The sequence below is a fragment of the Corylus avellana genome, chromosome 3, assembly GCF_965113065.1.
Source record: "Corylus avellana chromosome 3, dhCorAvel1.hap1.2, whole genome shotgun sequence".
Classification (NCBI taxonomy): Eukaryota; Viridiplantae; Streptophyta; class Magnoliopsida; order Fagales; family Betulaceae; genus Corylus; species Corylus avellana.
In genome coordinates, this window is record NC_142492.1 from 36,330,739 (window position 1) to 36,343,345 (window position 12,607).

The 12,607-nt window shown below is 36.4% G+C and overlaps 2 protein-coding genes across 3 annotated transcripts; both read left to right on the forward strand.

The window, feature by feature from the left end:
- Window positions 1-1,118: 1,118 nt before the first annotated feature.
- On the forward strand, window positions 1,119-7,934 carry LOC132175384 (DEK domain-containing chromatin associated protein). 2 transcript variants are annotated; one of them, XM_059587325.2, is made up of 11 exons: window positions 1,119-1,873; window positions 1,951-1,984; window positions 4,130-4,209; window positions 4,318-4,377; window positions 4,541-4,651; window positions 4,737-4,817; window positions 4,916-4,996; window positions 6,278-6,788; window positions 7,201-7,298; window positions 7,385-7,415; window positions 7,514-7,934. In XM_059587325.2, exons 1-11 carry the CDS (start codon window positions 1,382-1,384, stop codon window positions 7,681-7,683), a joined length of 1,749 nt encoding a protein of 582 aa, XP_059443308.2. In that variant the 5' UTR covers window positions 1,119-1,381; the 3' UTR covers window positions 7,684-7,934. The 2 variants fall into 2 exon arrangements, with proteins under 2 accessions (XP_059443308.2, XP_059443307.2); XM_059587324.2 differs by having other exon boundaries at window positions 1,121-1,873; window positions 6,272-6,788.
- A 1,985-nt stretch (window positions 7,935-9,919) lies between these two features.
- On the forward strand, window positions 9,920-12,289 carry LOC132173729 (omega-hydroxypalmitate O-feruloyl transferase). Its single transcript, XM_059585317.2, has 3 exons — window positions 9,920-10,001; window positions 10,177-10,627; window positions 11,178-12,289. Exons 2-3 carry the CDS (start codon window positions 10,187-10,189, stop codon window positions 12,036-12,038), a joined length of 1,302 nt encoding a protein of 433 aa, XP_059441300.2. The 5' UTR covers window positions 9,920-10,001; window positions 10,177-10,186; the 3' UTR covers window positions 12,039-12,289.
- Window positions 12,290-12,607: the final 318 nt, after the last annotated feature.

Genomic DNA, 12,607 nt, shown 5'->3' on the forward strand with positions numbered 1-12,607 from the left:
GCGAGTAAGATTTACTCGCAAGCGTGTGTTGCTTGGATGACGATTTGGTGTGGGGGGCTTGTGATCACGATGGAATTGAGCGTCCTGAAGTTCATAGATATGATTTTGAAAAAAAAAAAATCAATCCAAAAACCTCAAGGAGAGTGCAAAACCAAGGTTGAGGACAGTAGATTGGGGTTGGAATCGAACGATTTGCGATGGGGGAGATGCCGATGGAGTTGCTGAATCGAGAGAGCTTGCCATAGGTAATTGATAAGCCTCCGAAGAGGTGGATAGAGCCTCCGAACTGTAAGGTTGGCAAAGCAGGTACTTGGCAAATACCTGTTTATTCTATGCATGTTTTTTTATAATAAGATTTTAGATTAAATGCATGAATTATCTAAAACCTTATTATTAAAAAAACATGCATAGGATAAATACCTGTTTTGTTAGCCCTGCTCCGAAGAGGTGAGAACGGGTGGGGGAATGAGGAAGTGGGGAGAGGTGGGGAAAAAGTGGGGGAGAAACCCCCTCCTCCCCCGGCTGCAGAAACTCAAAAAAAGGAATAAGGTTTTATTTGAGGAGAGAGAATGGAGTGTTTTATGACATGTTTGGGTCTCTCATAAAAACTTTACTTTGTTTTATATGATATCGATTTTGAAAACATTTTTTTTTTTTTTTTTCAAATAAAAAACAATCATTTTTTTTTTTTCAAAATCATCAATAAACAATTTAAAATACAAAATATTTTTCAAACATATACCACAATAATGTAACAATTTTTTCGAGAAACCCAAATACATGGAAAGAAACGGTCATGCCACAATAATGTTCACAAAGGTCATGTTTAGAATACTACAAAACTCTTGTACAATTACGATTATTATACAGATTGTTGTACATGATAAGTGGTATTATTATGTGACTTTCTATATTTTTTAATAATTATATAATAAATATCACAAGTGTCACGTCCAAATATGACGCACTGTCAAAGTGTGCCCAAAAAACAAACAAATGCCTACAATTATCCGAAAGTTCCCTATTGGGTAACAATCCGTATTTTGATTTTTGGGTTTTGGCTTTGCGGGACGAGACTAGACTTTAGAGCTTGTGTCTTTGAAAAAACAAGAAGAGATACAAAAAGAAAGAAAGAGAAAAAACCCACCCAAGCCCGCCCACAAATTTGACATCAAATTTTGAACCCCCGCTCTTCTTACACAGCCCGCCCTAAAAATCCCCAATTTTTCTTTCGTTTCCCCTAAATACCCAAAATCAAACTCTCAGAGCTAGTAATTTTAGGGTTTCTTCCAAAACCCCAAGCCCTAGGGTTTTAGCAATATCTCTGTCTCTCTTTGATTTTCGCTATTTGGTGTTTCTCTGCTGTTGATTGGGTGTGCTCATGGCGTCGGAAACCCTAGAGGAGAAGAAATCAGAGGACGAAGCTCCTCCTGCCGAGGAAGACAAAGCGGAGCTCAAGGCCGAAGCAGAGGAAGCTAAGGAAGAGAGCAAAGAAAAAGAAGAAGAAGAAGAAGAAGAAGAAGAAGGAGAGGAAAAAGCCAAGAAAGAGCAAGAAGATCCGGCTGAGAAAGAAGAAGAGCCCGAAGAAAAAGACGTTGAAGCTAAAGGCCAAGAAGAAAGCAAGGAGGTGGGGGAAGGCGAGGCGAGCAAGAAAGGGAAGAGAGGTCGGAGGGGGAGTTCCAAAAAAGACCAGAGTGAGCTGAGGAAGAAGAAGAAGCAGAGCGAGGAGTCAACCGAGGAGGAGAGGAAGGAACCGGTTACACCTGCGAGCGAGAGGCCAACTAGGGAGAGGAAAACGGTGGAAAGGTACTCAGTGCCGTCCCCCGGGAGGTCTGCCAGGTCTTCGGCGAGCAAAGTGTTGTCGATTGAGAAGGTATGGAGTGTAAAGTTGCAGTCTTATGACACATTTTGATATGCTCTTGATTTATTTTTGGGTTTGTGGGTTTGCAGGGTCGCGGTACGCAGCTTAGGGATATTCCGAATGGTATGTTTTGGTTGCTTTCTTGGCGTGTTGAGCTTCTAATTGTTGTTGGGTGGTGCGGTTTTATGGCATTTGTGGTTGATGGATTGGGAAAGTTTATGATTTGGTGAAACGGGTAGTTCTTTATGCTTCATTTGTATCATTAGCATGCCTTCTCGTTTTTGAAACTTGAAAGATGAAAATGCAGATATTATATTTGTCCCCAAGGATAATTTAATTGGCGTTATTAAAAGGAGTTAGGCGGGATTTTATTTTAGAATTATACTTGGTCCGCATAGATAAACGTTATAGTTCTGTCCCTGACTGCAAGGCTGTTGCTCTCATAAATTTATATGATTTTGGGGCATGGGTATGACTAGATATTTGAAATTCAAAATCTTTTTGCTAATAGTTTTTTTTTTTTTTTTGATAAGTAGTGATTAGTCTTGTGGCTTTTAGTGCGCTTTATCAAATATATTGCTCGTATTTTTTATTTTCTAAAGCTTAAAACTATACTATTGCATGCAAACCTTGGAAGAATAGGGTAATGTTATACATGGATTGTGTACTACTCACCACGAGCATTGGTTTTCAAGAGATAAATTATCACACGAACTTCATGGTACTAAATGTGGAGTTGTAGGAATACATCCTTAACGTGTAGTAGCACTTTACTTTTATATCTATCACTGATACACAAATTGTATCATATTAATTAGTATTTGATGCTTTGTATTAACAGAAAGTAGAGTATCAAAGTAAACCCAAATTTGAAGTACTTATTAGAAAAAAAAGTTTTTCGTAGGTGAAACTAGGGCAATTATGCTTTTTTATCTTTATTGCTTTTGTTTGGGTAGGAAATATCAGGGATTGATTCAGTTGCTGTGGGAAAATGGTTGCTGTTAGATGGTGCAAAAAGATCTGTGTCTTATTCTTATTCCTGACTCACTCTTCTGTTGTTCAGGGAGTTCTGTTGTTTTTTCCCCTTATTTTTCCTCCCAATGATAATAGAAAAATAATTGCAGAAATTCATAACAATTAGATTGCAGAATCAGCTGGACAAGTTTGATGCACACACACACCACACAATATTCCTCAAAGGTGTTGAGGTTTGATGGTGTCATCATAGTAATTTTATGTCTTGGAAGATCTCTACAGAGGAGATGGTTTTCGTTTGTAGGGTCATACAGTCCCACACCTTGTAGGGTATATGGACTATAAAAAAATAACTAGGTTATTTTAGTTTGTCAATGGGAATTGGAAGACAGTTCACTTGGTGTGTTCTGTCCTTCCTAACACCAAGAATCATAATTCATAGCTAATCTCTTTCCGTACTCTTAATATGCTTTAATCATAACCACACTGTTTGAATGGGGGTCCTCTCAATCTCATGGTAACAAAAACTGTCACTAGGCTAGGACTTTCATTGCTATAGTCCTTAACTTGCGGCTGGGGTGCAGCAGTCTAATGGCAGCACTGAACTTATGTTATAAAAAAGTCATGCTGGGAATGTATTTGTCAATTTAGGTGCACCAGCAAATAATCTAAGTGAAGCTAGGATAGAAAAGTTTGTTTTTCTTTTTCCTTTTTAGGGGGTGGATTTTGATAGAGAATATAAAAGTTGTATAGGGAATTTATTGTATTTTATGATTATATTCTATTTCATTGTAAACATTATTTTTGCTAACAAAAAAATAAAAGAAAATAAAAAGAAATTGCTAGTGATTCTTTCGTTCATCAATGGAAAAACTAGCGAGCATTATAGCCTGAGGGAATGTCAGATGAACAATTAAAATTTGGTAATCTAAATATGTGAGGTACCTTCTTTTGGAGTCTGAAATACCTAAATATGTGAGGATTTTTTTTGGAGTCTTAATATGCCCTTGGGATTGGAGGATGCAGCGAGTAAATGCAAAGAAGGAATTTGAGGGCAGGTGTTATATTCATTATTATGTACTTTCATCTGGATCTTAATAAATTATTATTTTTTAGTTTAATTTCAATACGGCTTTGACATATCCAAGAATGTTCTGAATGTTGAGAGGGAGAGCTTGTCAGCTATTGTTGTTCACAGATTATTATGTTTTTGGGCATGTAATTTACTTCTATTCAACTTTTTTGTTACAGCAGCCTGGCCTATTTTTTGTCTGATATTGTAAACTGTTTCAGTGGCTTTCAAGTTGTCCAAGAGAAAAACTGATGACAACCTGCAAATACTTCATACAATACTTTTTGGAAGGAAAGCTAAGGTGACCAACCAATATGGTTTCTTGGTTTGGTTGTTTTGTTTTGACTTTCATCAGATGATTGTTACCAGATTTTCTTTTGAGGTATTAATTGTTGAAATTGTTGTCTAGGCACAAATTTTGAAGAGAAATATTGGCCAGTTCTCAGGCTATGTGTGGACGGAGAACGAGGTATTTTTTGTTAGTTGCAGACATAATACTTGTTTCATCATTCTTGCTGATTTCTGATTACAATCTTGTTTTTTGATGAATATAATCTTCTTGTATATCCATGCATATAGTTTTATGTTAATTTGATACTGAGAAACTATGCTTTTTATTTGCTCTACTGCAGGAAAAGCAGAGGGCAAGGGTGAAGGAGAAACTTGACAAGTGTGTTAAGGAGAAATTGATGGATTTCTGCGATGTGCTTAATATTCCAATAAGTAGGTCTGGTGTGAAGAAGGTAAGTCGTGGTAGAATGATACTTATAATTGTATCTTACAATTTATCAGTTAACTAACATTTCGTTACCTTGTCTGTGATTTCAGGAAGAACTCTCTGTGAAGTTATTGGAGTTTTTGGAATCCCCCCATGTGACAACTGACATTTTGCTTGCTGATAAAGAGCAGGTTTATTTTACATCATTGCTTTGTGTAGTATCGAGCACTAGGTGATGTTAAGTAGCCAGGGTAAGGTTGCTGAGGCTTGTTTCTCATATGAATTTCAGAAAGGTCAAAAGCGTAAGAGGAAGGTCACACCAAGCAAATCTGCTAGCTCTGGAGAAGCATCTGCAGAAGCAGAACCCAAGGTTTGTCTCATTTGATTAGATTTATACTCAACTATTTAGTTGCTTCATCTTGATGCTGGAACTTTAAACGGAAATATTTTTCTTTAATGCATTGATATCTGTTAAACACTTCTATTGGTGTGACCTGCATTTGTCGTTATTTGATCTGGTTGCTGTGGATATCTCGTTTTAATTACGGGAACATCTAGTTTTGACACTAGAATGTAATTCTGACCCACTTGAAACTTTCATGTGGTGACGATGTTACTGCTCATTTTGTGATCATTATCTTGAGATTGCCATCTATAGTTGATAAGTTTGAACGTTTGGTTAATCAAAGGAAAAAGAGGAATAATTTATTATACTTTTCTGAATCATTTATTTTAGTGCAGCATTTAAGTTTCAAAGTTAAGAAGTTTGTTATGTTGTTTGTGTGCGCCCAAGTTCCCTTTTGCTGTTAATTTTACCTTTAAAAGTGGGAATTCTCAACAAAATACAGTATGTTGGTGTAGGAGAGACTTAATTAATCGAAACACAAGGTGGGTGGGATGCCTTTGAGACTCTTAAATGGATTAGGGTGATCACTGATGGTCATGTCTCTATTAGCTGCATATCTGCTGCACTGTTTGTCCCCTTTCTTGCATTTGAAGTTAGATGGGGGACCACACTATTGCTTTGACTTTTTTTAATAAGATGCATATGAACATCTAAAACACAAATAAAAAGGTTGTGTGATTTCGGTATTCTTAAATGGTGTTGTGTATTATGCTGAAATGGGCAAAGAGGAACACAAATGAGACTTAAGAAATAGGAATTTGGTTCTGTATGAAGGTGCATAACATTACGTACTGATATTTTTAGGAGAGTAATTGGGAGTGTGCTTTGCCTTTGATATCTCTCTCTCTCTCTCTCATACTTGTATACACATTCTCATGTATACTATTTGCCTGATACTTGATACATTCAGTCGTGATGACCTCAGCGATATGTATATGTATCGAACTTCTTTCTCCCTGAAAGAGGGCCCCCAAAAAAGGAAAAGTGGATTAGTTTATAATTCAGCTCACTGCATTGTGCTTGATGATTTAGTTTGGTTTTATAACTTTTCCAGATTCTCATGAATAAGTGTTCACGACCGAGGATATTCTGCCAAGGCACTTAATGTAATTGATGATTGATGTAGTTTTCTCTCTCTCTGTTAATCTTTGTTTTTTAATGGGTATCTTGTGTGCATGTTTATGTCTGTCCATCTCATTGCATGTTCTTGTCATTTGCTTTCTCCCATTTTGCCTCTAGAAACAGAAACAAACGCCTCAAGTTACAAAACAGAAAAAACAGTCGTCTGAAGTTGAGGAAGAAGATGACATTGATGATAAAGTTGAATCTTCTGATGCAAAAGACGAATCTCATGATGACGATGACAATGAAACAATGCCAAATGAAGAAAGTGACCATGAAGAAAGTAAATCGGAGGAAGAAGATAAACAGGAGGAGCAGGTGTCAAAAAGCTCTTCCAAAAAAGTTCAGAAGGATGGTTCTGTGAAAAAAGTGAAAGAGAAACCCATACCTGTAAAAAAGGCTACCCCTGCCAAGACTCTGAAAACTCCTGCAAAATCTACAAAAAAATCTAGGTCAGCTTCGAAAAGAGGTGCTAGTGATGCTGATGGAACATCTGGCTCACATTCAAAGCCAAAGGGATCGACATCTAAAAAACAGAAAGTTGAAAAGGGAAGCCAGAAAGACGTTAAAGAGAAAGATTCAAGTAAGAAACAGCGGACCAAGACCCCAACAAAGGTCTCAAGCAAGGATCAAGGTTCGTTGCCCTCCTCCCCCCTAATATAAATGCTTGTTTTAATCCTCCGAAGATTCTTATACATGGTTTTTGACAATTCAAAATTTGATTTTGTTCATTTTTTTATTGAATTCTTGCTGCTACTTGACATTTTTTGTTCATATATATTGGGGATTTTATCCGCATCTTATAGCTGTTTACTCTTTTGGGGAGATGATTTATCAGAATTAAATTTTATGCATTTAAGAAAATCACAGTCCCAGAAAAAAAAGTGGTTAGTGTGAAATTTGTTTTTTACTCAGTAAACTATGATGCATTAAATCATTGAAGGTTCCATTAGCATTTTTTTTTTTTTTTGATAAATGCTTCGTTTCCTAGGACGAAATTGATAGAGCCTCTCACCTTCTGTTTTTCAAATTTGTCCTCAAACTAGGAAAGGGCCAAACTAGGAAGAAGGCAAAGGCAGAACCCAGCAGAGAGGAGATGCATGCTGTAGTTGTTGAAATTTTGAAGGAAGTGGACTTCAATACTGTAAGTAGCACTTTTATGTGGTATCACATAGATTGATTTGTTTAAGTTTCGTCATGTCATTCTAAAATATACCGTGTCACATGCAGGCAACTTTATCTGATATTCTCAGGCAGCTTGGTATGGTCACCCTTCGTTTATTTTTGGTCCACCTAAATCATAACAATATATATATAGTTTAACTTGGCTGACTTTTGAATTTTGAATGTAACTGTTAGGTTCCCACTTTGGTGTTGATTTAATGCATAGAAAAGCTGAGGTGAAGAAAATAATTACTGATGTGATAAATAACATGACTGATGAGGAAGAAGAAGGAGAGGAGGCTGAGGAGAATGCTGAGGCTGGTGATGATGCAGACAAAGATGGAGACAAGGATGAGGATGCTTAGTTTATTGGACCAGGCCAGAAAAATTTCTCTGGCAGTTGAAGCATAATATTTGAGCCATGTAGTGCATTCTTCAAGTAGATCATGTTTCTACTGGGGATCCTTTCGATACTATGATTGACAAACTACAGTTGATGTCTAGATATCGTGACATTTTGCCATATACATTTACCCACCTGAGTTTCTTTGTACCATATAAATTAACCTCTTTTGTTGTACTGATGATCTGTATGAACTTCATTTCTTTTTTTTTTGGTAGTATCTCTTTCCTTACATAAAAGTTGTGTTATGACGTGACAATTTTCTTCATTCCTTGCATTAGTCATTGTTAAAAATTTCAGATAAAAAATTCAAAGGCCAAAGTGATCCACCTCTCCAATTATTGCAAACGCTAAGCAGGAACGGTAAGGGGAGCACAAACAAAATCTTTGCTTTGGCTTCGTATCGGATTAGGAATGCAAAAGCTTTTCGTTTAACCAGAGACTTGGGAAAGAAAGAGCTATGCTATTGATTGGCCCTTTAGTGACTTCGAATCAAGGCCTTTGTCAAGTGAGTCATTACAACAAGAAGAGGAAGAGAAATAATGAGGAAATTGTCATAAGGATGTTCAATGTATTTCAATGGATGAGATTTTTTATTATTATAATTATTTCTATTTTTTAGTATTCTTTTCTAAAGTTGTTTTCTCGAAAATATTTTTTTTAATTAAATTATTAAAAAAAATAGTAATTCGCACATACCGCAGCTTAAATGAATTGAACCCCATAATTTAGATTGTGACAAATGGTCTGGACGGTGGGTTAGGAATGGCCAATATCAATCAAATTTGTGTTATGGAAACAGACATGAGAATGATTTATTTTGTTGATGTTGTTGATAACCTCATTATTATTATTATTAGCGTTGGGCACTTGGGTCCAGTCCAATTTACAAGTACATTACATTCTTCTTCGAATCAATGAGGCACTCGATTTTCTTCGCCATCCTCAACTGGTAGATATGCATAGTTTTCTAGCCACAGTGATGAATAGGTCTTCATTACTCTCAGCTATAATAGATGATCCATCCTTTTCTAGCATAGAAAAATGAGTCTCCCCCGTCATTGCTGTCTGTTATCTAGAGATATGTTCGAGTGGTTTACGTGTTAAATGTTTTATGATTGGTGAATTGTCACGTGAATTTGTAATAGAGTTATAATAAAAGCTGTAATAGACTTCTTTTATGGCTTTTCTTCTGTGTAACTTTTTGGTAGAACCCCTATATTAAGGCGAAATTTGTGTTGAGATAAAGAAAATCCATTCAAATCATCTATACCCTTGTGGTAGTAAAAGTTGATTGAAATGTTTCAGCGAACTGGGTATTATTTAGTATTTATTAATATGGACGATTGGAAATGTTTGATCCTTTTATGAGCAAACTGCGAGGCCTTTCAGACCAAGAGAGGGAAAATAAAGTCAGAAAGTCAGGGATGAGGGATCACTCCCACCCACCCTTTGTTTTTTCTTGATAAAATATCCCAAGCCAATACTTTTTGAAAGGTTTGTGAATGTTTAATTAACATTTGGTTGAATCTTCTACGTAAGCCGTTATTCACCTGCTAACGCAAAAATCATATTTTGTTTAGCCCATAAAAGCATTGAGATTTCTAGTCCATTAGCGGTTTTAAATCGTACGACTTTTTTTAAAAAATAGCGATTTCAAAGCACAGTTTTTTGAAACACGAACTTAAAAAATGCAGTTAAGATTTTGATAAAATTTATAGTTTGGCCTTTAAAATCGTGCGTTTTTAAAAGCCCGTCACCCTTCGTTTTGCTTGCGAAATCCCATAACCAAATGCACAATTTATAATTAATCATGTGCTTGTTCTGCTGCCTTGGAGTTGGCCTTCTGATTAAAAAAGTCGGCTAAGAAACCAAGTTTTGGACGCCAACTCCACCAAACAACAGTTTCTCCTTTCTCTCACGCTAGGCTCCTTGGCTGGTAATGTTTTGGTTCACTGGCAAGTAGCCTACCACAACCCATATGACCTTAACACAATCTGAATAGAAAGAAAATACCCAAAATAAGATTCAAAGAAAGTAACTTTTTCTCTCTCATAATAAGGTTTCTCCTTTAAAACATCTTTGCATATGAACTCTCTCCAATTATCCATTAGCACCTGTCTCTTTTATGTTGCAAACCAATTGTTCACGGAAACTATCAATTATCAAATTCTTGGCCCACCTCTTTCTATATAACCCCTCAAACCACACAATAAAAAGGAAAATACAATCTCAAGTTCATTCAAAACCTGTTCCTGCAGTACCCGTGGTACATTTCAAGTATGTTTTGCATTTCCCTTCTGTCTTTCCAGATAAGTTGGCTTTATGTATTTGCTATGTAACTCATTGTTTGTCATGTCACATAACCATGACCCATAGCATTAATCTGTATGATACATAAGTGATAAATTCCTTGATTAGCAATTTGCTCTTTTTTTTTTTTTTTTGGTTGCAGGGTGATTCTGATGGAGAAAGTGAGCAATAAGTCATGTCAACTGAGTGTGAAGCAAGAGGAGCCAACTCTGGTTCCTCCTGCAGGGGAAACTGAGAAGGGTCTTTACTTTCTATCGAACCTTGACCAGAACATTGCAGTTACAGTTCGTACAATTTACTGCTTTAAATCTGATTCAAAAGGCAATGAGGATGCTGTGAAGGTGATCAAGGATGCCTTGTCAAAGGTTCTTGTTCACTACTATCCAGCTGCAGGACGGCTGACAATCAGCTCAGAAGGAAAGCTTATAGTGGACTGCACAGGGGAGGGTGCTGTTTTTGTTGAGGCAACAGCAGACTGTTCCATAGAGGAGATAGGAGACACAACAAAGCCTGATCCCATCACTCTTGGAAAGCTGGTTTATGACATTCCTGGCGCTAAAAACATACTTGAGATCCCTCCTCTGGTGGTTCAGGTTTGAGGATCTCATATTATTCATATCTATGATATATATATATATATATATATATATATATCACATTGAAGGAGGTGCATGATCTGTATGTAAAATTCAAGGTCAAACTAACAAAACTGAAGTCGATCTCTTGTATAGATTTTCTAACTATTTTAGAAGGAACATAAACAGTTCGGGGTGTTTGTTTTTTTGTTTGAAAAAGTATTATGAAGTGAGATAAAGGTAAAACAATTTTTTTTTTTTTTTTTTTAAGGAAAATGGATTATTTGTTAATGTCTTTGATTTAAAAACAGATAACAAAAGACAGAAAAGAAAATAGTTAAATTCAGAATAGCGTCAGCGTGCATCTTTCTTTTTCCATATTAAATTTATATAATCTACTGTAATTATAGAACATATTATTTTATCTCATAGTATAATTAATTAAATGAAAAGAAAATGGTAATCTGACAGAACACTTTCTTTCCTTCTTTCTCTTTTCCTCGTTGCTAAGTTGAAACAAACATATCCCTTTCTAAGACTTAATTGTATTGCTAATTTAATCGTCCAGGTGACAAAGTTCAAATGTGGAGGTTTTGTTCTTGGGCTAGGGATGAACCACTGTTTGCATGATGGAATTGCTGCCATGGAATTTGTGAACTCATGGGGTGAAACTGCAAGAGGCTTGCCCCTAAAAGTCCCTCCATTTCTAGACAGAAGCATACTCAAAGCCCGAAACCCACCACAGATAGAGTTTCAGCACAAGGAATTTGCTGAGATTGAAGATATATCAGAAACCAGCACCAAAGTTTACAAAGAAGAAATGCATTATAGGTCATTCTGTTTTGACCCTGTGAAGCTTGAGCTGCTCAAGCAAAAAGCCAAGGAAGATGGGGTTCTGGAAAAGTGCACAACATTTGAAGCCCTCACAGCTTTTGTCTGGAGAGCTCGAACTCAGGCACTAAGGATGAAGCCTGATCAACAGACAAAGCTTCTCTTTGCTGTTGATGGGCGGCCAAGATTTGATCCATCAATACCAAAAGGGTACTCTGGCAATGCGATTGTGTTAACAAATTCCATATGCAGAGCATGTGAACAACTTGAGAATCCACTGTCCTTTACAGTTGAACTAGTTCAGAAGGCAATTAATATGGTTACAGATAGTTATATGAGATCAGCCATAGACTATTTCGAAATAACAAGAGCTAGGCCTTCTCTTGCAGCAACCCTACTGGTCACAACTTGGTCTAGGCTACCTTTCCACACTGTCGATTTTGGATGGGGGGATCCTCTTTTTTCTGGGCCGGTGGCCTTGCCTGAGAAGGAAGTAATTCTGTTCCTATCTCATGGGAAAGAGAGAAAAAGCGTAAATGTTCTTCTGGGTTTGCCGGCTTCTGCCATGAAAATCTTTGAACAACTGATGCAGATTTGAAGAACTGAAGCATTTATTATATAGCTTGTGGTGTACGTTCAATTTGGTCCACGAGAAAAAAAAAACATGTTTTCCAGTTGAATTCAAATACTTACTGCTGGATTACTGTATTTGGACCAGAAATGTTGTAAAAGTGCAAATTTATTTCATTTGTAATCTGTATGGAAGTTCCCATGTTTGGATTATCAAGTTCAGAGTCAATAATTCATTAGGAAGTCTGTGAAATTGTGAATCAGATAATATATATTGTTCTTCAGTTGAATAAGAAGTTTGTTCGATCTCTTTGAAAACATATATTTTTTTTCAAATGCAGCTCAAGTCATGGAGAACTAAAACTCTTTACAGACAGCAACATATATATGAATATGAGGAAGCCACATAATTTGAAGTTATTTTGAACTATAATAAATATACAATCACCTTCCACGTTATGGGGCACATTCATTCATGATTCATTGTTGAATGAATATTGATAAATCACTTGTCATAACTTGTGTCATTAAATTTGTGAAACAATGTATACCTCTCTCTCGTAATTGCTCTGGTAGCTGAAGCTCACCGTCAAGGGT